Source organism: Bos indicus x Bos taurus, chromosome 13 (genome assembly GCF_003369695.1).
Source record: "Bos indicus x Bos taurus breed Angus x Brahman F1 hybrid chromosome 13, Bos_hybrid_MaternalHap_v2.0, whole genome shotgun sequence".
Classification (NCBI taxonomy): Eukaryota; Metazoa; Chordata; class Mammalia; order Artiodactyla; family Bovidae; genus Bos; species Bos indicus x Bos taurus.
Genome location: NC_040088.1, coordinates 65425400 through 65451508, shown reverse-complemented (window position 1 = coordinate 65451508; position 26109 = coordinate 65425400). Strand labels below are relative to the sequence as shown.

The following is a 26109-nucleotide window of genomic DNA, read 5'->3' as shown; positions in this document are numbered from 1 at the left end:
GGCCACCAAGTGCCTGAAGCTCTCCCCCCGCTCCCAACCCGCTCCTGTAAGAGGGAAGACACCCGGGCCACCAAGTGCCTGAAGCTCTCCCCCCGCTCCCAACCCGCTCCTGTAAGAGGGAAGACACCCGGGCCACCAAGTGCCTGAAGCTCTCCCCCCGCTCCCAACCCGCTCCTGTAAGAGGGAAGACACCCGGGCCACCAAGTGCCTGAAGCTCTCCCCCCGCTCCCAACCCGCTCCTGTAAGAGGGAAGACACCCGGGCCACCAAGTGCCTGAAGCTCTCCCCCCGCTCCCAACCCGCTCCTGTAAGAGGGAAGACACCCGGGCCACCAAGTGCCTGAAGCTCTCCCCCTGCTCCCAACCCGCTCCTGTAAGAGGGAAGACACCCGGGCCACCAAGTGCCTGAAGCTCTCCCCCCGCTCCCAACCCGCTCCTGTAAGAGGGAAGACACCCGGGCCACCAAGTGCCTGATCCACAAGGGCCCTTAGGCAGTGAGTATTCCCAAGAAGTTGGGGCTCAGAGGGTAATCGTGCTAGGCTACTGTGCCAAGAATGCACACCAGTCATGAGGCACGTCTCAATGCTGGACACAGCTCTGTGCTCAGTCTTCAGTCAGCCTTGCTCCCACCACGAGAAGAATGAAGCTGGAGCCAGGACATCCCCAGGGAGGGCAGAATGGAACTTACTTTTTAAACCAGCAATGCCTTTTCTGTATCATAGTCTCCTATTTATTCCTGCAAACCAACAATTTCTATAGTTTCAATGACATCAACTGAAGGCTCTGACAATGGGGATAACAGCTGACAGGATTTAAAGCAAGCAACGCAGAATATTTTCCTTCCCATGTCATCTCTGAGGGTGATGAGCTGTACCAGGTGTTAAATCTGAGGAATTAAAGATATAAACACTATCTCTACACCAGAGGTTCTCAGCCAGGGATAATTCTACTCCTCAGGGGACACCTGGCAATGTCTGGAGACATTTTTTGGTTGTCATCGACTGGGGAAGGGGTACCACTGGCATCTACTGGATGGAGGCCAGGAATAGCTGCCAAAAGCCCTACAAGACCCAGAACAGTCCCCATAGCAAGGGACTACCTGGCTCCCAAAGTCAGCAGAGGCAAGGCTGAGGAACCTAGTTCCAGACCTCATGAGAGGTATTTCAAGTTTGGTTCAGAGGGAATATTTCTGCTGCTCTGCCTTCTAGGTGAAGTGGTCCTGATGATGGGCAAACAGCTACCCCCAGAGACCCCACTGTTTGTCCAGACTCTCCTGTGAGCACTTAGAAAGTCTCAGGGCAAACGGGAGGCACAGCGTCGTGCCCTGGAGCTGACACAGAGGGCACAAGTAGCTGAGCATGTGCCAGGAAGCGACACCTGACGCCCACTCTTACAACGTCCTTACATTTGGTGCTGGCAAAGCTTTGCTGCTGTTGTTCAGGTGCCAAGTCTTGCTCGACTCTTTGCGATGCTATGGACTGCATCATGCCAGGCCTCCCTGTCCCTCACCATCTCCCAAAGTTTGCCCAAGTTCACGTCCACTGAACTTGGGCAAAGTCTGCGTGATAACATCCAACCACTCATGGTCCGTCACCCTCTTCTCCTGCCTTCGGTCTTTCCCAGTGTGGCAAACCCGAGGCCCTCCCTAAGGGCTACATCTTTTCTTGAGCTATCTACAGATAAAAGGGAGGAGAATGCAAACATTCAACACCAGGAAGACGTGCCAGCACAGTATGGTCCACTGCAGTGTCCATCCGTAGACTGCCTGATGTAAAAATAAACACAGTGAAGAGACTCCAGTAACATGGCAGAGTTTTAAGAATAGTGGCAATGGGTAAGTCCTCTGTCGTTTCAACGTTTCTTTTAAAGTTAAAACATGGCAGTTGTTTTAATAGTTGAAAATTTTACATATATTTGCAACACAGAAGTTGAGGACCAAAAGTCAAAATGCCTTAAGAAAAATTTTCTTTGGCATGTTTCTTAAGGCCACAGGAAGTCCGGGCCTGCAGGGGGTGTGGTGGCCAGAATCTGGGCCTAACTCATGACTTCATAAGCATCAACCTTCGGAATAATGGCCCCGTGTGTACGACAGTTACAAGTAGGCATACGTGCTGGCATTCTTTACTTCTGCATGAGAAAACTCAATGTAGCTTTGAAAATTCTTTCTAAAATGTTTATTTGCTGCTGAAGTTGCTCTCCCGTGGATATTAAAAAGCGTGGAAAAGGAAGATGCCCAGACTAGACTCCAGGGTGACCTTGGGAACACAAAGCTGGAAATTACTCACCACAAAGTAAGTTCGCAGACACAAGTACCAAGAAAGTAAACGGTAACCTTGGGAAGGAAGGTTTGCCGAATAGAAAACAGAGGAGAGAACGTAAGTAACTCACCGGGCGTTATTGTGATGAATGTTACAGGCTCGGGCCATTAGCACCACAATAATTGGTCGAAAGGCTTTTCCTTTTCCATCAAAATGGTATTCAGACATTTCCCTGAGTTCTGCTGTAGATATGAAGAGCTCCTGAAACAAAGTTTCTCTGCATCAACAGGGTGGCATAACTACACAAAACGTCAGTGGAATTTCTTTCACACAGCTTTGATTTTAGTGCATTCATTTCAACGGGGAAATCCAACACTTGGTAGGAAGAGGTGCCGACACCATGTGGCCACAAAGCTGGCTCCTGCGGCTGGGCCTCAGGCAGCGCCTGGCCACCCCCGCCAGGGGCCTAAGTGCTGGGTGGGCCTCCCGCTGGCGGAGACCCTGTGCGACCGCGGAGGAGGGGGATCGCCAGATGGCTGGTGACAGCTGGAGAGGGAGGGAAACAGGGCTGCTTGCAGCCTGGAGGGTGGAGGCAGGAGGACAAAGAGGCAGGGTGCAGGGGAAGCAGAAGGTGGGGGGGGGGTGGCAGACGAGATGAGGAGAGAGAAGGGCAGCGTCAGCGTCTGGCTTAGGTGTTTCTCAGCCACACAAGCCAAAGGTTCACAGGGAAAGTGTACCACACGCTATGCATGATTGCAAGGAGCTTACGATGGCATTAGGGAAGCAAAATTTTTTAAAATATGAAATATTCAGTGAGTGATACAGTGGCAACTTGAACAATGGCCGTATGTTAAATGCATTAAGGGTCAAAGAATGGAGAGATCAGTGTGGACGAGGAAATTTGAGCAGTTCACGGAGGAGACAAGCTATGCCTGGCGAACAGAAGCTCAGGAGGATTTTTGCTTCCTGAAGAGGAGGGAGAGCTGTCCTGGGGATGGGCACTTGTGTGTCCTGTCTCTCTCAGGGACTTGCTGGGAAGAATCAGAGCTTGTGTCCCAGGAGCAACAGACGGGCCCAGCAGCCCTTCACAGGGCTCAAGCGCACACGATCCAGCAGGCCCGGCACTCCCCCGTCGGTGCCAAGGATGATAATAAACGCAGAGGTTTCAGAGATAAATGGGACAGCCTCTCGTCTACACGGAGCTCAGAGTCTAGGCAGGGGAAGGGAAACAGGACTGCAGTGTAGTGTGGCAGGGTGAGGACTCCTGTCCTGGAGCTGAGAGCTGCTGCCCGGGAGCACACAGGAGGCACCTCTGGCTCAGGCTGAGGCAAGAGCCGGGGCAGTGGGGTGACAGAAACCCAGGGCTGGAGAATGAAGGCCAGATTCCGAGGAGGGACTTCCCTGAGGGTCCAGTGGATAAGAACCTGCCTGCCAATGCAAGGACACCGGTTTGATCCCTGGTCCGGGAAGATCCCACATGCCTCGGAGCAACGAAGCCTGAAAACCACAGCTACTGGATCCTGTGCACCTAGCACCCGGGCTCTGCAAGAGAAATCACCACAAAGAGTAGCCTGGGCACTACAGCTAGAGAGGAGCCCCTCTGCTTGCCGCAACGAGAGAAAAACTCTCGTGCAGCAACAAAGATCCCACACAACCAAAAATAAATAAAAACAACTTTCAGGAGAGAGAGAGAGAGAGATGAGATGAGGAGGGTATGGAGGAGAAGGAGAGTGCCAAGTCAAGGATCCTCCCCAAGGTCCTGGGTGATAACTTTGCATCAACAGGATAAACAAGAGAAAAAACAATTTGTAGGAAAAAGCGGAGCTTCAGATCTGCCAGTGTGAAACAGCGATGGACACTCCATAGAGCTGCCCAGGGAGCAGGCAAGAGTTTAGGAGAGAACATTCAGTCTGGGCCAGAGCCAGTACGTGGGAGTCTTTAGCACGGAAACGGGGAAACTGAAGACAGAGCAAGAAGAGGAGCAAACAACCCCAAGGAACAGCTGGAGGGGACGGAGAGGGGCCCAGGAAGCCGACTGAAGCATGGCCTGAGAAACACAAGGGCAGTGCAGAAGCCAAGGGCTGGGCTTCAAGGAAGGGCTGTGGGCAACAGGGTCCAATGTTCAGAGGGTCTGGAAGATTCAAGCCAGCAGTGCCTGTCGGATTTAGTAGAAGGGGGCAAAGGCAGTTTCAGGTGAGAGGCTGATAGGAAGGCAAAGGGCGGTGGTGGAGCCGTGATGAGGGGGCAGAACAGAGAGAGAGAGGCTGGCAATACTGGAGCGGAACCGGGAGGACAGAGGGTGAGGGGATGGTCCTTTAAATGATGAACAGGAAGAAGCTGGAGCATCTGAAATGGATCCAGAGGAGAATCAAGAGGGCAAGTCTGCAGACCTTCACGGAGAACAGGGAATTGGGGGAGAAGAACCTAGGGCCCCAGGGGAGAGGCAAAGGGCGTGGGACTTAACCAGACACAGGGCCAACGCTGGAGGAGGCAGGCACTGCAACGGCCGGGGCAGGCGTTCAGGGAGCTCCTCCTCCACAGCTTCTGCATGGCTCCTCGGACAGGAAGTGCTGGTGCCATGCGGATAGCAGAGTGGGGCGGGGGCTGGCGAGGGAAAATGCAGAACCTTGAAAGGGGAAGGAAGCTGACCAGGGGAACATGAGCATCTTGGGCAGCAGAGGAGAATCCACGTGAGGCTGGGGGCCACTGAAAATTTGGGCAACAGAATGCCTGATGAAGAAAGTCCTGTAGGGGGCATCCCAGCACTGATATTCAGAACTGGAGAGAAGGACAGTGGCAGGAGGCACTGGAGGCTTCAGAGCCGCACCAGGCCGGGTGCAGGGGGCCGATCTGGGGGGAAGAGTCAGAGGACTCTGTGCACATGCACTTGTGGCTGGAACCTTCTCTTTTTTCAGTTTCCCATTCCTGCCATCGCCCGCCTCCGGGCAGTGACTTGTATCGCATCTTCCACACTGCCCCATACTCACGGCTCAAGAAACATTTAAAACCAGACATTTGGGAATCAGGTCTGCAATGGCATGGCACACATGGGAAAACCTGCACTGTTTTTTCATAATTCAAAGAAATCAACCTAACTTCACAGTATCGTCAAAAATCTCTTACCTTCCTGATGTCCTCATAGAGACCTTTCAAGTCTCTCCAGCCAATCTTAAAAGGGTCGGTGTACTTCTCACCGCTCAGTGTTTCACTGAAGCAGCAAGCTACTGGCGTCGTGTGATGGAACCTAAGCAGAAATGCACACAATGGAAGACTGGGCACTGTTTTACCGAGTTACTTCATTTTAAAGTAAGAATTACACAGACCTGGAGGATGGCAAATTGAAGCCTAGACACTTGCTGGGAATTAAGCATGAATGCAAAAAGGTCATTATAATTTCAAAGATCATATAAAATTCTGATCCTGCTCAACACTACACCAATTTTCATAACCAGGACCTAGGGAGCCACAAAATGAAAAGAAATATAAACCATGTTCACTGTGTTCTGACTTTAAAATTTTTTTTAAAGGTCAGATTTTTTTTTTTTTTTTGGCTATGCTGGGTCTTCAGTTGCTGTGAGGGCTTTTCTCCAGGTGCAATGTATCAGGTTGGCAGTGCAGTGGCCTCTCTACCTGCAGAGCATGAGCTCTAGGGTGCACGGGCTCAGCAGCTGCAGCACAAAGGCTCACTGGTTTCCGCTTCTGGGCTCTAGAGCGCGGGCTCAGAACTTGTGGTGCATGGCTTAGTTGCTCTGAGGCGTATGGGATCTTCCCCAATCAGGGATCGAATCAGGCGGATTCTTTACCCTGAGCTACCAGAGAAGTCCAAGTTTAAATTTTATTATACAGTTGGGCCTCTCTGTCTATGGGTTCCACATCTCTGGATTCAAACCACCTCATTTTGAAAATATATATGTGTGTGTGTATATTTAATTCCAGAAAGTTTCAAAAAGCAAAATTTGAATTTACCATGCTTAGGCAACTATTTGGCTAGCATTTATATTAGGTATTATAATCATCTAAAAATGACAAAGTATAAGGGATGATGTGTGTAGGTTATATGCAAATATTATGCCATTTTATATAAAGGACTTGAGCATCCCTAATTTTGGTATCTGAGGTGAGAGTACCCTAGAACCAATGTCCCCTCCCCCGCCCCCACCAATGGACGACTGTTTTTTTTTTTTTTAAGAAGACCAAGATCACACAAAGCAGGTATTATGGCACTTAAATAGCACAGTCAATTTCCTGAATTGAATAGCCCACCGCAATTTAGAATAGACATTTACCGGCAATATATATAACTAATAATTTTAGCTGCAATATGGATAATAAACTTACCGTGATACACCATACATATTTCGAAAGGCAGATGTTAAACTCTTCATAAGATTACAATAGGACATCTATAAAATAAAATATTAAGAAACTTCTAAAAGAATATTCATGAAAAACTTTTATAACACTACATAAGAATTCCCATAATTTATAAAAAATAGTAATCTTTTATCTTTTACAGTCAGCAAAAACAAGACTGGGAGCTGACTGTGGCTCAGATCATGAACTCCTTATTGCCAAATTCAGACTTAAATTGAAGAGAGTAGAGAAAACCACTAGACCATTCAGGTATGACCTAAATCAAATCCCTTATGATTATACAGTGGAAATGAGAAATAGATTTAAGGGACTAGATCTGAAAGAGTGCCTGATGAACTATGGACTGAGGTTCATGACATTGTACAGGAGACAGGGATCAAGACCATCCCCATGGAAAAGAAATGCAAAAAAGCAAAATGACTATCTGGGGAGGCCTTACAAATAGCTGTGAAAAGAAGAGAAGCGAAAAGCAAAGGAGAAAAGGAAAGATATAAACATCTGAATGCAGAGTTCCAAAGAATAGCAAGGAGAGATAAGAAAACCTTCCTCAGCGATCAGTGTAAAGAAACAGAGGAAAACAACAGAATGGGAAAGACTAGAGATCTCTTCAAGAATATCAGAGATACCAAGGGAATATTTCATGCAAAGATGGGCTCGATAAAGGACAGAAATGGTATGGACCTAACAGAAGCAGAAGATATTAAGAAGAGATGGCAAGAATACACAGAAGAACTGTACCAAAAGGATCTTCACGACCCAGATAATCATGATGGTGTGATCACTGACCTAGAACCAGATATCCTGGAATGTGAAGTCAAGTGGGCCTTAGAAAGCATCACTACGAACAAAGCTAGTGGAGGTGATGGAATTCCAGTTGAGCTATTTCAAATCCTGAAAGATGATGCTGTGAAAGTGCTGCACTCAATATGCCAGCAAATTTGGAAAACTCAGCAGTGGCCACAGGACTGGAAAAGGTCCGTTTTCATTCCAATCCCAAAGAAAGGCAATGCCAAAGAATGCTCAAACTGCTGCACAATTGCACTCATCTCACATGCTAGTAAAGTAATGCTCAAAATTCTCCAAGCCAGGCTTCAGCAATACATGAACCGTGAACTTCCAGATGTTCAACTGGTTTTAGAAAAGGCAGAGGAACCAGAGATCAAATTGCCAACATCCACTGGATCATCGAAAAAGCAAGACGGTTCCAGAAAAACACCTATTTCTGCTTTGTTGACTATGCCAAAGCCTTTAACTGTGTGGATCACAATAAACTGTGGAAAATTCTGTAAGAGATGGGAATACCAGACCACCTGACCTGGCTCTTGAGAAATTTGTATGCAGGTCAGGAAGCAACAGTTAGAACTGGACATAGAACAACAGACTGGTTCCAAATAGGAAAAGGAGTACGTCAAGGCTGTATATTGTCACCCTGCTTATTTAACTTCTACGCAGAGTACATCATGAGAAACGCTGGGCTGGAAGAAGCACAAGCTGGAATCAAGATTGCTGGGAGAAATATCAATAACCTCATTTATGCAGATGACACCACCCTTATGGCAGAAAGTGAAGAGGAACTAAAAAGCCTCTTGATGAAAATGAAAGAAGAGAGTGAAAAAGTTGGCTTAAAGCTCAACATTCAGAAAACAAAGATCATGGCATCTGGTCCCATCACTTCATGGGAAATAGATGGGGAAACAGTGGAAACAGTGTCAGACTTTTTTTGGGGGGGCTCCAAAATCTCTGCAGATGGTGACTTCAGCCATGAAATTAAAAGACTCTTACTCCTTGGAAGTTATGACCAACCTAGATAGCATATTCAAAAGCAGAGACATTACTTGGCCAACAAAGGTCTGTCTAGTCAAGGCTATGGTTTTTCCTGTGGTCATGTATGGATGTGAGAGTTGGACTGTGAAGAAAGCTGAGCGCCGAAGAATTGATGCTTTTGAACTGTGGTGTTGGAGAAGACTCCTGAGAGTCCCTTGGACTGCAAGGAGATCCAACCAGTCCATTCTAAAGGAGATCAGCCCTGGGATTTCTTTGGAAGGAATGATGCTAAAGCTGAAACTCCAGTACTTTGGCCACCTCATGCAAAGAGTTGACTCATTGGAAAAGACTCTGATGCTGGGAGGGTTTGGGGGCAGGAGGAGAAGGGAACAGAGGATGAGATGGCTGGATGGCATCACTGACTCGAAGGACGTGAGTCTGAGTGAACTCCGGGAGTTGGTGATGGACAGGGAGGCTTGGCATGCTGCAATTCATGGGGTCGCAAAGAGTCGGACACGACTGAGTGACTGAACTGAACTGACTGAACTAATCTTTTAGTTGTCCATTTAGAGACTGCAAACCAGAGAAAATGGTAAGAAAGTTTCCCCTCCATATTACAAAAGCAGTATCTGTCATTACAGAAAATATAAATATGAAAAAAAGCAGGAAATAGAAAACATCTATTATCTATGCCTTCCCCCAAAGACTGCTCCACATTTATACCTATCTTTCCAGATCTGAAAGTCCCTTCCATTTAACTAACACTGGACAGAGAGTAGTAAGGATTAGTGTGGCTTACACTCTTAAAATCTTAAATTGGTTTAAGACAATAATCAAGATCCCCAAAGCACCTGCCCAGACAGTGAAAGAGGATTTCAGTGTTAAGAAATTTAGTTACACAAACACCGCCTGTGTCAAGCCACTGTTCCTGAATATACTTGGAAATGGTACTTCTTCAAAAGTAGTATTAACAAACAAGCTCAGCAGCACACTTTGATAATATTAACTTAATCAGAGATCAAGAACAACAGAAGATGGCCTCTAGAAGACTCAGAGGTTGTGGTGACAATTGCTGTGCACTATCATGGGTCAGGAAATGTGACAGGCCCTGGTGACCCAGAGATACAGCAGGCAAACTTGAAGAATTCAGGGACACAGGCATTTCAAAAACTACTAATCTGATGTAGGAAGGCCATTATAGGATATTTAAAGAAAACATTTTGACCAAGGACAGATTTAGCACTAGCAAAAAGAAAACGAATCCACTGTATTGGTCTTACAACCAAGACTTTACAATAAAGTTCTACAGTGTGGGCTTGACTCTGACAACTACGTGTTATACAGCCAGGGAACTTGAAATTCAGAAAAGTCTGAAAAACTGATCATACAGATATGTTTACAACACATCGATAGAGAAAAGCACCTACAGAAGAGTGCGCACTATGTGATTCCACTAAAAATTTGTATAACTATACAAATAAAATCCCGGGTTTGGAATCACATAAGGGGGGTATTAAAAATGGTTGTTTTGAAATAAATCAGATCATGGGAGTTTTTCTGCTTTTTGTTTTTAATTCATATTTTCTGAATTTTCTCTAGTGAACACATACTGCTTTAGATGTATTAAAATGACAATAGGGACTTCCTTGGTGGACAAGTAGGGGAGAATCCACCTTGCAATGCAGGGTACATGGGTTCAATCCCTCATCAGGGAACCAGGATCCAACATGCCTTGAAGCAAGGCATCCTTCCTATGCTGCAAGGAAGGATCCCATGTGTTGCAACTAAGACCCAAGGCAGTCAAATAAATAATTTTTTAAATGGCCCACTATTTAAAAAAAAATAAATAAAATGACAATAAATGCTGACTTTGCCTGGCAGGTAGTGGCCGAAGAAGGTGGCCCAGAGTTGTATCTTCTCCATGGCATTACATATCCATTAATGACGTCCCAGGCATTACAATGTCCTAAGAAAAAAACTGACAATCCTCCTTTGAATTCAACCTAACGTGACACTTAACCTACTTCTTCAGCCTTCACACATAAATAATTCACATGAATTTAGTATTTATTATAATACTTATTCAATTTGAAATCTAAGCTCTAAGTGCAGTGAAGAGTTAAAATTACACAGCTAGCATAGACGGCTCTTAATTACTGGGCAACGTGTAGCTTGTTTAAAGGTTAGAGGGTGGGTCTTGGCTCAAATCCCAACATTTCCTAGTAGTTATCTTGAGACAGCTTTCTGATAAAATGTATGCCAAAGACGCTGGGACTAATTGAGCGATTACAGGTAAAGCTCTCGGCTGTGAAGATTTACAGGATGTATTCAGCCAAGCTATCTTCTGCTTTAGAAGTATCTTGGGGTGAGGTTTTTTGAAGTGAGGTTAGAGATACACAGAAGAGCTGTATTCAAAGGGTGTTGTGGAACCAGGGCCACCTAGGGGCCACGACTAGTGCGAACATCAACCATCTCCCAAATCTGATTTTCTATCTTCCATCTCATACTCTCCCCTGAAGCTCAACTTGCCTCCCACGAAGCTACTTTAAAAAAAGAGAGAGAGAGAAAATGCTGAGTAAGAATCAAGACATACCGACTAGTGATTTGGCACAATCGGACACAGCCTGGTTTCTGTACTATCACAAGATACATGAACACTCTCAGTGAAGAGGTCGAGAGAACGTACAAACATCAGTAAGAGTGGAGCTTTGCTGGGAGAGCCGGGCGTGGCTTTACTGTTGCTGCTCTTTGTCCCCAAGGACCATGAGGCCCTATGAGACTTGAACTAGCCAAAACACACTCTCTCCTAAGGCAGACACCAGAAGGCTCCCGTATTAATTTACAGTGAAAAATACCACTGACACAGAAATCAGAAATATACGGGATTGGGTTTCCCTGCTGGCTGAGAGTTAAAGAATTTGCCTGCCAATGCAGGAGACACGAGTTCGATCCCTGGTCCCAAAAGATCCCACATGCTGGGGAGCAACAAAGCCTGTGTGCTACAATTATTGAGCCTGTGCTCTACAGCCTGGGAGACCAACTACCGAGCCCACGTGGCACAATTACTGACACCTTCACGCCCTAGAGCCCGCGCTCCGCAACTAGAGAAGCCAGTGCACTGCAACTGGAGAGTGGCCCTGCTCGCTGCAGTTAGAGAAAAGCCCACGCAGCAAGACCCAACACAGCCAATAAATAAATAAAATTAATAAAAGAGAGAGAGATACGGTACTGGGATTATCAGCAAAGCTCCTCCAACAATTCTCTCCAGGCACCCTTTATGTACCTAAGTTAATTGCTTAACAGGCATGGGTTTTTTTAAAAACAGGAGCGGCAAGGAAGAATCAATGTCATCAGTGGTGGGTGCATCCCTCTCTGCAAATCACATCCTCATTTGCAGTACTAGGAATATCTGAAGCCTGGCTAGGACAGCACCTACACGGATCCCACAGTCTCTCTATTCCCCATATTCTCTCTTTACTGTCTCTTCTGTAGACCAGCCCAACTGCCTTTCTCTCTTCAAGTGTCTGTTCTGAGTAAGTTGTGATTTATGTACCCATATGTATCCAAAAGCAGACACTTAGAAATGCTACATATTTCATACTGGGAAATGGTATTTGATGGGTACACGGAAGTGTACCAAATCTGAGAAGAAAGCCCTAAATTCAAATAAACTTTTTAAAAAAAAATGAGTTTTGCATATGAGAGGCAAACACATAACAATAGCTATGTGACGGGAGACGTCTCCAAAAGACAGCGAGCCCATCGATCTTGCGTGGTTGTACTATCCAATATGAGCTTAGCCTACAGCAAGTTAATCACTAGAGTGCAGAAAAGGATTCACAGAGCCACAGAAACTTGTCAATACACAGGAGCTAAACTGACCACAAAGGGAGAAAGAGATGGAGTCCAAAGGCAGCAGGAGAGAACACCAAAGTTTAGTACTCAGATTCTGACTCTACTTCAAGAAGTCAGACTTAAACATCAAGGTTTCTCCACTTCTGCGGCATCCTTGGGCCTCTTCTTCCAGCCCGTCCAGTTAGTTGTGCCCTCCCTCCGAAGCAACTACCGCACAACCGATCTCCGGTTCACTCTGAGCATCATCCCTGCGTTCTCCACGAGACCTATTCCTAGGCTACCCCGGCCCTCCGCATGTCTGAGCGCTCAGAGCACCTTTTGCCCTGAAATCCCAATTAAGTTCGGTTGCCCCCGAAGCCTTGACTGTTAACTCGAAAGGAAACACCTGCAGGCGCTCTCCACGCGTTACACAGACTCCAGGAGAAAACTGGGCTACACCTGCGCTGCCCAGGATCCGGCTCCTCGTCGTCCCTTCCTGACACCCAAGATGCTCCCCGGTCCCAGGACATCGCTCTACAGACCAGCGTGGGGCAGTGTTAATTCAGGCGGCCGCCAGGCGCCCAACCCTCGGCTCGGTCCCATCCTCGGAGCTCCGCCAGCCCAGGGTGGCATCCCAGCGCGGCCCCACGGTCCCCGCCCGTCGCGCGTGCAGCTTGCTCCCCATTCATTCCGCGGCCCCGCTGTCATTGGCGCCGTGACCTCTGAGTCCGGCCGCGGCGTGCGCTCCCCAGCCTCACCTGCGCGCGGGCGACGGCGACAGTGGCAGCGGCGGCGACGGCGGCAGCCCGCGGCGCATACAGTGCCGCGCGGCCGGCGGAGTTGGGCCCGGGGCTCCGCGCCGCCGGCCTCCAAGAGCAGCCGCGCCGCCACCGCCACGGCCACCAGCACGAGGCCATGGTCCGAGTCTGAAAGTCGCGGCAGGGGGGCGGCTCCGCCTCTGGCCCGGCGGCCCCGCCTCCCGGGACCCGGAGCCGGAAGTCCGGAACCGGAAGAGCTTGGCGTCGCACGCCCCGCCTTTTCCCTCTCCTGATGGAGGACCTTCTAGCTGGAGAGCTGGAGGGACGGCCACAAAGGTTACCTTGCGACGGCTGGACCCTTCGTACCTCCGCCGGCCGCTGGGCCGGGAGAAGCCAGCGGGATCTTCCTCCCGGGAAGCGGCCTCTCCCGATCCAGCTCGTGCCTCCGGCAGTCACCGCCACAATCTACCCCTGGCGGAAACCAGCTGTCACCTGGAAATGCTGCGGGGCGCCCGACGAACAGTCCTTAACTTTCCTTCTCCGTTTTTAGGCGAAAATTGGACGCAGAGGATCAAGTTCCCGTTTTGCTGCCTAATTTGGAGGCTCCAGTTTCCGCCGCTGCTTCTCTTGGGCGTCACCTGCCACGCCGTTGTCGGCTCCTTATGGCGACCTAGCCTTCAGGGAAATGCCAACCTTTTGCACCTTTCCAGAAACAGGTCAAACCCCGAGCAGGGCTATTGTGAAAGAGGAGCTAGATTAGTCTCGTCTCTCGACTTCTGGACTCTCTCCTCTGAAAACCTCATAGGTATATCGTGGTCTAGTTTGGCGGTCTTGCTCACATCTGGATGTGTGAGCCCCGCGCGTGGGTGTACTGAGCTGTGTGGAGTTATTTCCTATTTGATAATGTTGAAGCTACTTGTAAACAGCCCAGGGGATACTGGAGAGTGGACAAGACTAATACCGAGAAGGGTTAGAAAGTCCTTTCCTTAATCCTATATCCACATCTATTCTTGTCATGGTACCAACAGGGCGTCTTTGGACTGTAGACCTCCAGGTTCTTCTGTCCATGGAATTCTCCAGGCAAGAATACTGGAGTGGGTAGCCATTCTCGTCTCCTGAGGATCTTCCCCACCCAGGGATCGAACCCAGGTCTCCCGCATAGGCAGATTCTTTACCGTCTGAGCCTTTATAACAGAAGTTGTGATACAATTAATCATTCAACACAAGCACATAAATGCACAAAGCTGATCAGACAGTGTAAGCATCAGGGATACAGAAATGGAAACTTGCTCTGTCCTCCTCAAAAAGAAACAAAAAATAACTCTCCTATGAGGAAGTAGACCAGCAAGCAGACAACTGTGATTCTCTGATATTTTTTTCTTATTCTTCTTACCCATGCATTTTGCACTTAAAAAAACATAAGTACCCAAATAGCTGAGCACAGTATTTTTAGATTTATCTTCAAAGTGTTTCTTCAACTGAATAAAAGAATAAAAAAAATTTTTTAATGTCCATTTAATCCAGGTGTTCTCCCACTCCAATCTTGAAAATTATGTAAGAGATGTGTCAGGTGCTTTAGATTAAGGTTGTTACTATGTACCTGGTGGCTTATCTTGACCTAGGTTTACATATTAAGAAATAACCAACAGGTAGAATTTGCCAAAATAGAGTTGCAGTAAACCCTTGAACTTGTAACAATCCTGTGACATCAAATAGGGACAAAAAATAGCCCTTTTTTTCTAGATAGGGAGACAGAGAGGAATTAAGTGTCTTGCCCAAGCTCACATAGTTGGTAGAACAGGATTCTGCATGATTCTGTTAAGCTGTTTTCATTGAGACATTGTTTGCCAGATTAAAACAACAACCTGGCTGTTACAAAGGTGTAGTAATGGCGAGGCTCAGTAGGGAAAGCAGCTGAAATTAGTCAAGGCCTCTTTCACTTTTCCCTTTCATGCACTGGAGAAGGAAATGGCAACCCACTCCAGTGTTCTTGCCTGGAGAATCCCAGGGACGGGGTAGCCTGGTGGGCCGCCGTCTATGGGGTCGCAAAGAGTCGGACACGACTGAAGTGAGTTAGCAGCAGCAGCAGCACCAACATTATAACTAAACTTCTGATGAACAATAACCCACCAACTGGACACCCAGAGTATACAAAGTAGTTCTTTTGACCCAACTAAGTCAAGCAGAAAGAGATGGGAATACCAGACCACCTGACCTGGCTCTTGAGAAACCTATATGCAGGTCAGGAAGCAACAGTTAGAACTGGACATGGAACAACAGACTGGTTCCAAATAGGAAAAGGAGTACGTCAAGGCTGTATATTGTCACCCTGTTTATTTACTTTCTATGCAGAGTACATCATGAGAAATGCTGGGCTGGAAGAAGCACAAGCTGGAATCAAAATTGTTGGGAGAAATACCAATAACCTCAGATATGCAGATGACACCACCCTTACAGCAGAAAGTGAAGAGGAACTAAAAAGCCTCTTGATGAAAATGAAAGAGGAGAGTGAAAAAGTTGGCTTAAAGCTCAACATTCAGAAAATGAAGATCATGGCATCTGGTGATGGACAGGGAGGCCTGGCGTGCTGCGATTCATGGGGTCACAGAGAGTCGGACAAACTGAGCGACTGAATTGAACTGAACTGAAGTCAAGCATGAGTCTAGGAAGTTAACACACAGTCTATGCCAAGCAATTAACTGCCAAAGAACAGGCTCCTTTTGTGTAGTCTTTTTCACTACCCTTAAAAGAAACAACTAGCAATACTGATAAAAATGGAATAAATGGATTGCTAAAAACGTTTTCAAAGTTATCTTGATATTGCAGAATTGGCAACATTTCCATCATGAAGATACTGTTGATAACACTAGGTAGGACTAGGCTTTACAGCCAAGGAAGGATTATACATATACTATATATGTGTTAACCATATATTGTTTCATAGTACTGCATAGAAGTACCTTATTTTGAGGTTATTCAATAACTGATAAAATTATCAATATAACTGTGATAAGAACATTTACTGAGAGAAGCGTTTCAAACATGATTGCACTGAAAGGTTAGCCATTTTTGTACATTGCATATTCTGAGGCCCCACTGAATTCTGAAGAATTGAAACGATACCCTAACTTCTATTACCAGTTTCTCCAAAACATTAAGATAAAGCGTTAACATATATTTGGAATTTTTGCTGGGGTCTTGGACTCGGACTGATGAGTTGGCTGAATGTAATAAGGGTGAGGACTGACTGCCTGTGAAAGTCTTTTTTTGTTCCATGGTCAGTGATCACAGGTATTAGCTGATGAACTACCTTGCCAAAGTATGAGTCCATCTACAAAATCACAAATATCAGTTAAACATCATATACTTGCCATGCTCTACTGAAATTGTATAGCACCGTAAAAGAAAATGCCTTTATTATATAATTTAGTCTGTTTCCACACAGTGGCTCTCCTAGAGAGAAGAAAACAAGCTATTGGATCATCTAGTAATCAGAGGTTTTGTTGGTGGATAATTTCCCATGATGCTGCCTTATTCCCCATGTACTTAGGGAAAACTATGAAGACCTAAATCTGACCCACATTTGCCTGTTTTTCACTCCCATGGAGGAGATATAAGAATTCTCTTGTTTCTATTATAACTGATACTTAGTTCACCTAGGCTTGGGTGGAATAATAGGAGTTATTCCAAACAGTTTAGCAAATCAACCTGATGCCACCTTTCTCCACAGATTCAAAAGAATCATTTTCATTATACAGGGAACTCTTACATTACTTTTACTGTGCTTTTGGTGTCCCATTGATTTTTGCATCTATTTTGGGGATAGCAATATTTTTATAAGTTTGAAAATGATAAGGAAGCTCCTATCTCTCTTAGTTTAAAAAAAAGTCTTTATTTTCCTATATTTACACTTTGTTTCTTCAAAAAAGAAATTCTACTAGGATTTTGATTGGATTTCCATTATGTTTGGTAAATAATTTGGTGACAGTGGTAACTTGATGATATCTTTATCCAGAAACATAGATTTTTGTGTTTCTTATATCTTAGTAATACACCTAGTCTCTTTTATATTTTTGTTTTAATTGGTTTAGATTAGGAGAACATTAAGGTTTTAAGAATTATACTTAAAAGTAAGCATGTTCAAAGCTCTCCCTTTTCCTCTACAGCTTTTAAAATATGTAGTTTAATGTATGCTGCTGCTAAGTCACTTCAGTCGTGTCCGACTCTGTGCGACCCCATAGACAGCAGCCCACCAGGCTCCCCCATCCCTGGGATTCTCCAGGCAAGAACACTGGAGTGGGTTGCCATTTCCTTCTCCAGTGCATAAAAGTGAAAAGTGAAAGTGGAGTCGCTCAGTCATATCCAACTCTTAGTGACCCCATGGACTGCAGCCTACCAGGCTCCTCCATCCATGGGATTTTCCAGGCAAGAGTACTGGAGTTGGGTGCCATTGCCTTCTCCAAGTTTAGTGTATGGACCTTATGAAACATAACTCTTTAGAGGCAATTGTTAAATTTCTAGCATTGTGAACAGGCATGTATCAAATGTTTTGAAGTTTCTCACTGAGACTGGAATCAGAAAATGGTTGAAAATAATGGGATAGCTTTAAATAGCAAAGTGTGAACAAAATAGTAGTTCAAGTCGATTTTCTTGAAGAACTGTAGCCTTTCTAAGGATTATTAATGCTGTATATGCAACAAATGAGAACATTAAGAAGGTCTTTTTTTTTTTTTTTTTGTCAGCTGTGTTGCCAACTGATCCTGTTAAAGAAAATTATGTGCGTAAAGTGAAAAACTGTGTTTTTTCAATTGCCTTCCCCACTCCTTTCCAATCAAGAGTACGTCTTGTAGCAGTTTCAAAGGTTAGGCTTTACTTTTTCACAACACAAATACTTAACTCACTATAATTTTGTCTAAAAATTAGTAACAGTTTTTGGAGTTAACTTGTTAGTCTATTGATAAATGATTTGTGTTTAAACTTTATAACTTGGAAAATGTCATTCTTAGAAATCACTTTTGAATACTTATTCCTGGGACTGGTACTTAGTTTCATTTTAAAATTATCTTACAAGGAAAACACACTTTTGTGGGAAAAAAAAAAAAAAAGAGGTAAATGAATTAAATTCTTAGAAAGGGGCTCTAATAACAAATTCTAAATTGTTCTCTCAAGATATAAATGAATTTGAAATTTAAAAAAAAGGACATTTACTTTTTTCTACTTCCTTGAAAAAATATGTGCTAGGAAGAATATTATTTTACCATGCATAATAAGAAATCCACAAAAATTTTAGAACTATCTAATAGAACTAATTTTCCCAAGTAGCATAAATAATCCTAAAAAGTATGGTACATCTCTTCTGGGAAGATATTAGTCTAATTTTGTAAGAAGTTTATTCTTTTAATTTTCCTTCTTCCATAAAGTTTATTTTGTCAAAAACTATTAAAGGATTACTTAAGTTTGCAAGAAGTTTTTTTTTTTTTTTTTTTTTCCCTGCCTCAGGAAGTGCTAGAAGATATTTTGGACCTTGATTTATCTGTCTCAGAAACAGATGATTTTATCCAGCTTGTAAGTGGTGGAAAGATAGTATTTGGATCCATTCCATTGGCTCACAGATATGGCGGCCACCAGGTAAGAATAGTACCAGGACTCTCCTGGTGGTGCAGTGGCTAAGACTCAGCACTCCCAAGGCAGGGGGCCTGGGATCGAAGCCTTCTTAGGGAACTAGATCCCACACACCACAACTAAAAGATTCCGCAGCCACAACACATTGAATATCCCAAGGGCCTAAGACCTGGCACAGCCAAATTAATTAATTACAAAAAATAGTACCAGTATCACTTCCTTATGCAAATATAAGCAGCTGGTGGAAATGCTATCCCATTATAGAAATGTGTGCATGCTAAGTCACTTCAGTCGTATCCGACTCTCTGCAAGCCCATGAACTATAGCCCATCAGGCTTCTCTGTCCATGGGATTCTCCCAGCAAGAATACTGGACTGGGTTGCCATTTCCTTCTCCTTGCATTAATTTATCTAATATTAGTATGTTGAAACTTCACCAAGATGTTTCTAGAGCAATGTGTCATGAAATGTTTAATCTATTAGCTGATGTGATTTCCTAAGTTTCTCTGATAAAACTGAGGAAACTGAGGCAGCACAATATAATAGCTGTGTGAATTACTGCAAAAAAACTCATTCTGTGGAGCTCTTGGCAAGAGATTTAAGTGAAGTCAGGTTGCATGATGCATCAGTATAAAAGCCTCAGAAGGACAAATAGAATACAATTTTGCCAGAATCGCTGTAAAGCAAAGTTTTAGAACTGCTTTTAATAGAAACTGGTAGAAATTAAATCGGGATTAATTGGGGATGTTGTACATGCAAAAGCAATTGGAAATAAAGCAAAGATGTTGCTTTATATCTAATGTTGTCTTCTAGAAGTAAAGCAAGATGTTGAAGCAAGTTCAAGGTGTGCAATCTGACTGATTTAAAAAAAAAAAAAGGAGGACACAGAACCAATTGTTGAAATTGCTGTGACTTTCTTGTGAGTTTGATTAATTTAAGAAAATAGAGTGATCTTTAACTTAGCAAGTAACCATTAGCAATAATAATAATTACCATTTTTTGAGCACTTGGGTGCGTTGGACATAGTGCAAGACATTTTTCATATATTAATATTCATTCTTACAACAATCTGGCAAGGGTTTTCCCATTTTATGTAAGTGAAAAGTCAGTCTCACTGAGATTAAGTAACCCAAACAAATTTCCACAGCTAGTAAGTGGCATAGCTGGGAGCTGAACAACCACAAACAAATCTTAATGCAAAAGTCTGGAAACAGTTAATCATGTCCATTCAAAAGCAATTTTTTCCAGGTACAGTATGTTCCTGGTTTTATATTGTATATGTATAGTACAGGCAAATTTTCTACTGACAATTATTACTAGTTCATGTTCTGGAATTAAATAGGTCAGTTGTCAGTATTCTACCAAACAAGCTTGAGCTCAGCTATAAAATGATGAAGAAATTAATTATATGTCTTAAATTTATAATTTTAAAATGAATTTGACTTATGGATTGAATTTTATTTTCACCTTTATTCAGGTTGTTGATTATTATAATCTTAAAAATGCACTGTTCCAGTATCATTTGACAAAGTAACTTTGAATATAAGATTACAATAAACACTTTAAAGTTTAATAAACATGAATAATTTTCTCTTTTCCCTTTTAGTTTGGGATATGGGCAGATCAGCTTGGGGATGGAAGAGCCCATCTTATTGGAATTTACATGAACAGGTACTGCATGTTTTCTTGTAGAATAGCTTTTCTGCTAAATATTAACACAAATCTTCTAATATTTAGTTTTTTTTTTTTTTCCCTAAGGCAAGGTGAAAAATGGGAGCTGCAATTAAAAGGCTCAGGAAAGACCCCATATTCCCGGTACATTTTGGTTTTGTTTTTTTTTTCTTTTTTAAATTTTAGTCATCTAAGTAAAAATTAATGTTATCTGAATTATAACTGAAAATCTTTTTTATCGTTTTACCCATAGAAATGGCGATGGCAGAGCCATCCTTCGTTCCTCTCTGAGAGAATTTCTGTGTAGTGAAGCTATGCATTATCTCGGAATTCCCACCAGCAGAGCTGCAAGGTAATTCCTTTCCTGTAAGCTAACTTTCAGCACTGCGTCACATTACCTTCAGAAACACATCAGTGAAGTGAGCAGATAAACCCCCAAGAGCGTGACTTCTCATTATTTCTTACAGTTTTCAGTTCAGTTCAGACGCTCAGTCGTGTCTGACTCTTTGCGACCCCATGGACTGCAGCACGCCAGGCTTCCCTGTCCATCACCAACTCCCAGAGCTTGCTCAAACTCATGTCCATTGTCAGTGATGCCATCCAACCATCTCATTCTCTGTCATCCCCGTCTCCTCCTGCCTTCAACCTTTCCCAGCATCAGGGTCTTTTCCAATGAGTCAGCTCTTTGCATCAGGTGGCCAAAGTATTGGAGTTTCAGCTTCAACATCAGTCCTTCCAATGAATATTCAGGACTGATTTCCTTTAGGATGGACTGGTTGGATCTCCTTACAGTCCAAGGGACTCTCAAGAGTCTTCTCCAACATCACAGTTCAAAGGGATCAATTCTTCAGCACTCAGCTTTCTTTATGGTCCTGTTCTCACATCCATACATAAATAGGTATAGCTTATAACTTGATAGCTTGCTAGCAGTTAAAAGTATAACTTGGATGGTTCTCTTACCTTTCAGTCTGGTTGTGAGTGATGATGTGGTATGGAGAGATCAATTCTACAATGGAAACCTTGCAAAAGAACGAGGTAAGACAGTTCTTAGAATGCTTACATAAAATCACTAACTTCTTCGGGAATAACAGATATTGGGCATCTCAGCAGTCTTCGTAAAACATGGCCTGTGGGGACTTCCTGATGATTTAGTGGTTAAGACTTCGCTTTCCAGTGCAAGGGGTGCAGGTTCAATCCCTAGTTGGGGAGCTAGGATCCCACATGGCTTGCAGCCAAAAAGCCAAAATATAGAAAGCAATATTGTAACAAATTCAGTAAAGACTTTAAAATACTAAATAACAAAAGATCAAAAACTTGAGCTGTGGATCGTCATGATGTAAGTTCAGCGTTATGATATTATCATAGAATATCCTTTCTCATATGCTTATATCACTAAGCCATCCTTTTGAAATAGCAAAACATCTGGGAAGTGAACATGGGAAATTCATGGACAACCAATACAAAACATCCCAGAACGTCACAAAGCCAGTGCACCAACATTCATACACTTCCTTCCCAGAAGACGCCCCCAACCCCCAATTGCTCTTACTTCCTGTTTACTTCCAGTAAGTTTGGTTACTTTTCCCATCAGCTCTTAGTAGGTCAGAAGTAAAAAATCAGAAAGTGCCATAGAGCAGTAAAAACAGAAAGAGCAAGGGAAACCTTGTCTCTAAATCTCTGGCGAGGGAGGAGACCTGAAAACCAATAATAAACATATTTAACTAGTTATAAAGCAGAGCTATTGAGAACGGCTGACAGCATTACTTGCTTTATTAGGTAAAGAAAGAGATAAAAGCCTTGGCCCTTTGTAGGATGTAAATTAATTGTTTTTCTGATAAATTCAATCACTCTATTTTTTATTAAAATAATTTCATTTTTAAGAAGAGCATGTTATGCTGTATTTGCACAGTTTAAAATAGTTTATGCTAAAATAAATGTTTCTTTTCCAGGCGCAGTAGTGCTGCGTGTTGCAAAATCCTGGTTTAGAATTGGATCATTAGAAATTTTGACTCATTCTGGTGAACTGGATTTACTAAGGTTAGAAAACCACTTTTGTTTTTTTTTTAATGGTAGAAGACAGTGGAAAGAAATGCTTGTTTATGTGCTGTGAAGTTAAAATATTTTTGGTTTTCTTGTAAGACTTCAAATTTCAATTAATAGATATTTTTAACATCTATTAGATACGTGTGTGTCTACTATCGTGTGGGTTTCTAGGAGGCTGAAAAAGATGTGTTTAGACTCAGTAGACTCTCTTCTCAAGAAGTGTTTTTATCTAGTATGAAACCCAGTTGGAACTGAGGGCCTCTGTGCCACCCAGACACCAGGTGGAAGCAACTCGAACTCCTGAATTCTGCAGCCTCACGAGGTTCCAGAGCTCTCCTCCAACATCAGGGGTTCCCAGGATGAGTGCTCTGGCTCATGTGTCTTCTTTCCCGGGCTCCAGTTTTGACATGTGTGTGATGCCTGTTACATACTGGGTTGACCCAGTCCCTTCAACAGGGCGAGAGCAAACAAACGGTAGACTGAAACTGCACACAGCATTTATGAACAAATCTTACTGAAGATTTCTTCAGGTAAGGCAGAGGAACAATGCCCTCAAAACATCAAAAGCTCTCCCCCTTGTGTCACGCAGCGTAGCTTCCACCAAACTCCAATGTCTTGGGGCCTACGGAATCAGCACTCACAAAATTCTGTCTTCCTCAAAGCTGACTTAGCAGGATGTTTCTTCAAACAAAAACATTTCCTCCTTTAAGAGGAATTCTGTTTCCATTTGTTAAGATCATACAGTTTTAAAAAGCCACTAGAAATAATATAAGAAAATTCTCTTGGACAAACTAGAATCATTTGGATCATGAATCCTCACTGTAGTTATCAGCTTGAAAGTGAAGTGAAAGTGAAAGTTGCTTAGTTGTGTCCAACTCTTTGCGACCCCATGGACTGTAGAGTCCATGGAATTCTCCAGGCCAGAATACTGGAGTGGGTAGCCTTTCCCTTCTTCAGGGGATCTTCCCAATCCAAGTATTGAATCCAGGGCTCTTGCATTGCAGGCAGATTCTTTACCAGCTGATCCACAAGGGAAGCCCAAGAATACTGGAGTGGGTATCCTATCCCCTCTCCAGCGAATTTTTCCAACCCAGAAATCGAAAACCAGGGTCTCCTCCATTGCAGGCGGATTCTTTACCAACTGAGCTATCAGGGAAGTTATCAGCTTAGTAAGTCCAAATTCCTGGTCCACGAAGAGTATGGGGAGAGAGAAAAGCAGAGAAGTCATCACCATTGTCATGACTCTTCTCCCAAGTCTCTTTAGCAAGTGTTTACTGGACTCAGTGGTGCTGGAGAAGACTCTTGACAGCCCTTTGGACTGCAAAGAGATCAAACCATGTCAATCCTAAAGGAAATCAGTCCTGAATATTCGTTGGAAGGACTGCTGCTGAAGCCGAAGCTCCAATACTCTGGCCACCTGATGCAAAGAACTGACTCATTGGAAAAGAACCTGATGCTGGGAAAGATTGAAGGCAAAAGAAGGGGACAGTAGAGGAGGAGATGGTTAGATAGCAGCACTGACCTGGTGGACATGAATTTGAGCAAATCCCAAGAGACAGTGAAGGACAGGGGAGCCTGGCATGCCTCAGTCCATGGGGTCTCAAGAGTCAGACTAGACTTAGTGACTGAACAACAACACTGAACTGAGGGTCATCCAAGCTTATTGAGAGAGGAGTCTCCTCTCAAAGGGCGCTGTTTCTAACTTTTCATTTTTCTGGGGGGTGGTCATTCCACTCAGATTTACCAGATCACTGAAATTGTTCCATCTGGTGTTCATACTTCAATTATATCTCACTTACTCTCTCTGACATTTGATGTATACTGGTGACCAGTTTATCCTGAAAATGCCTATGTTGGCTACCACAACCATGTATATATTCCGTTTTGTTTCCCAAGTGCCTGAAGCAGGTCTCTAATCCACTCTAAATAAACTCTAATCCACTCCTATTGTTTTGTTTTTTTTCACTCCTATTGTTTTGAATGGGTTTTAATAATTCCCAAATCATATCTGCAGTCCCCAGCTTTTTTTCAGGATTCTCTCTCATCCAGTGCAAGAAACACTAGTAGTCAACTAAGCAGAGTAGTCAGTTAAAGTACAGAATGGAACATGATACACAACTTTAATATTTTAACTTCAAACACTGACCAATTTCTTTGAAACCTTATTTGTGAAGCCTTACACGACCTTTTGTACATAAATAATCATTCCCTGCTCTGTTATCTTTGTCCTTTTTATATATTTCTATGATTGCATGTATTAGACAGTGAGGTCATTATTTCTTTGGATGTTTTTCTCCCCAGTAGACTCTGCTCTTTAATGTCTGGGTTTGGCTTTTGTCATTTTTCCTAGCACTTGGAGGTTCTCCATAGATGTTTGCTGAACCGATCTGAGTTGCATCATAAGATGGCATCTAATATGATCTTAGAAACGTATTTCCAGTTGTGATTGGCATTGAGGAAATATTTCTCTGTGGCTGGGCATAAAATCTTATTTAATTTTTAAAATGATAAGCATGCATTCTAATGAATTCATGAATGTTGGGAGTGGGCTGAGATGATTGATATTCGATACTGTATTCTGAGGAACACTGATGGCTATCTCCCCTTATCTCTAGGATGTTATTAGACTTCATCATACAGGAGTACTTCCCCTTAGTAGATGTCAAGGAACCTAACAGATATGTGGTAAGTTTGTTTTTAAAACAAAGGGCAATACTCTTTTTCTCTATTGGCTGGCCACCATCAAGGTTACAACCTAGTGCTTAAAAAACTAAAGTTAAAAAGGAAAACGTAGAGCACTTTGAACATATTGTGAAAGGAAAAGATGATGAACTACCTTGAAAACAAGACTTGGATAAGGAAGTTGTAAGACCATCCCCATGGAAGAGAAATGCAAAAAAGCAAAATGGCTGTCTGGGGAGGCCTTACAAATAGCTGTGAAAAGAAGAGAAGCGAAAAGCAAAGGAGAAAAGGAAAGATATAAACATCTGAATGCAGAGTTCCAAAGAATAGCAAGAAGAGATAAGAAAGCCTTCTTCAGCGATCAATGCAAAGAAATAGAGGAAAACAACAGAATGGGAAAGACAAGAGATCTCTTCAAGAATATCAGAGATACCAAAGGAATATTTCATGCAAAGATGGGCTCGATAAAGGACAGAAATGGTATGGCCTAACAGAAGCAGAAGATATTAAGAAGAGATGGCAAGAATACACAGAAGAACTGTACAAAAAAGATCTTCACGACCCAGATAATCACGATGGTGTGATCACTGACTTAGAGCCAGACATCCTGGAATGTGAAGTCAAGTGGGCCTTAGAAAGCATCACTATGAACAAGGCTAGTGGAGGTGATGGCATTCCAGTTGAGCTATTCCAAATTCTGAAAGATGATGCTGTGAAAGTGTTGCACTCAATATGCCAGCAAATCTGGAAAACTCAGCAGTGGCCACAGGACTGGAAAAGGTCAGTTTTCATTCCAATCCCAAAGAAAGGCAATGCCAAAGAATGCTCAAACTACCGCACAATTGCACTCATCTCATACGCTAGTAAAGTAATGCTTAAAATTCTCCAAGCCAGGCTTCAGCAATATGTGAACCATGAACTTCCTGATGTTCAAGCTGGTTTTAGAAAACGCAGAGGAACCAGAGATCAAATTGCCAACATCCGCTGGATCATCGAAAAAGCAAGAGAGTTCCAGAAAAACATCTACTTCTGCTTTATTGACTATGCCAAAGCTTTTAACTGTGTGGATCACAATAAACTGTGGGAAATTCTGTAAGAGAAGGGAA

The 26109-nt window shown here is 43.6% G+C and overlaps 2 protein-coding genes across 9 annotated transcripts in view; one reads left to right on the top strand and one right to left on the bottom strand.

The window, feature by feature from the left end:
* PDSS1 (decaprenyl diphosphate synthase subunit 1) overlaps positions 1–13183 on the bottom strand; it is a 46628-nt gene extending 33445 nt beyond the window's left edge. For all 4 annotated transcript variants that reach the window (XM_027560096.1, XM_027560094.1, XM_027560095.1 and 1 more), the window contains exons 1-4: positions 12987–13183; positions 6595–6659; positions 5380–5500; positions 2387–2517 (exon numbers count right to left, since the gene is read on the bottom strand). In XM_027560096.1, the coding sequence (XP_027415897.1) occupies positions 2387–2517; positions 5380–5500; positions 6595–6659; positions 12987–13145 (476 nt within the window). In that variant the 5' untranslated portion in view covers positions 13146–13183. The remainder of the gene's footprint in view (positions 1–2386; positions 2518–5379; positions 5501–6594; positions 6660–12986) is intronic.
* The window catches only part of LOC113903626 (UPF0061 protein azo1574-like), a 33050-nt gene continuing 20096 nt past the window's right edge, over positions 13156–26109 (top strand). For 3 of the 5 annotated variants that reach the window (XR_003514212.1, XM_027560076.1, XM_027560078.1), the window contains exons 1-9: positions 13156–13791; positions 17729–17847; positions 18486–18614; positions 20214–20278; positions 20366–20422; positions 20532–20630; positions 21246–21313; positions 22228–22315; positions 24937–25006. Coding sequence is in view for 4 of the 5 variants with exons in the window: in XM_027560076.1 (XP_027415877.1) it covers positions 13485–13791; positions 17729–17847; positions 18486–18614; positions 20214–20278; positions 20366–20422; positions 20532–20630; positions 21246–21313; positions 22228–22315; positions 24937–25006 (1002 nt within the window). In the remaining variant the exon portion in view is untranslated. Of the gene's footprint in view, positions 13792–15563; positions 15857–17728; positions 17848–18485; positions 18615–20213; positions 20279–20365; positions 20423–20531; positions 20631–21245; positions 21314–22227; positions 22316–24936; positions 25007–26109 lie in introns of those variants that run through there. The other 2 variants (XM_027560075.1, XM_027560079.1) reach the window with 2 other exon arrangements.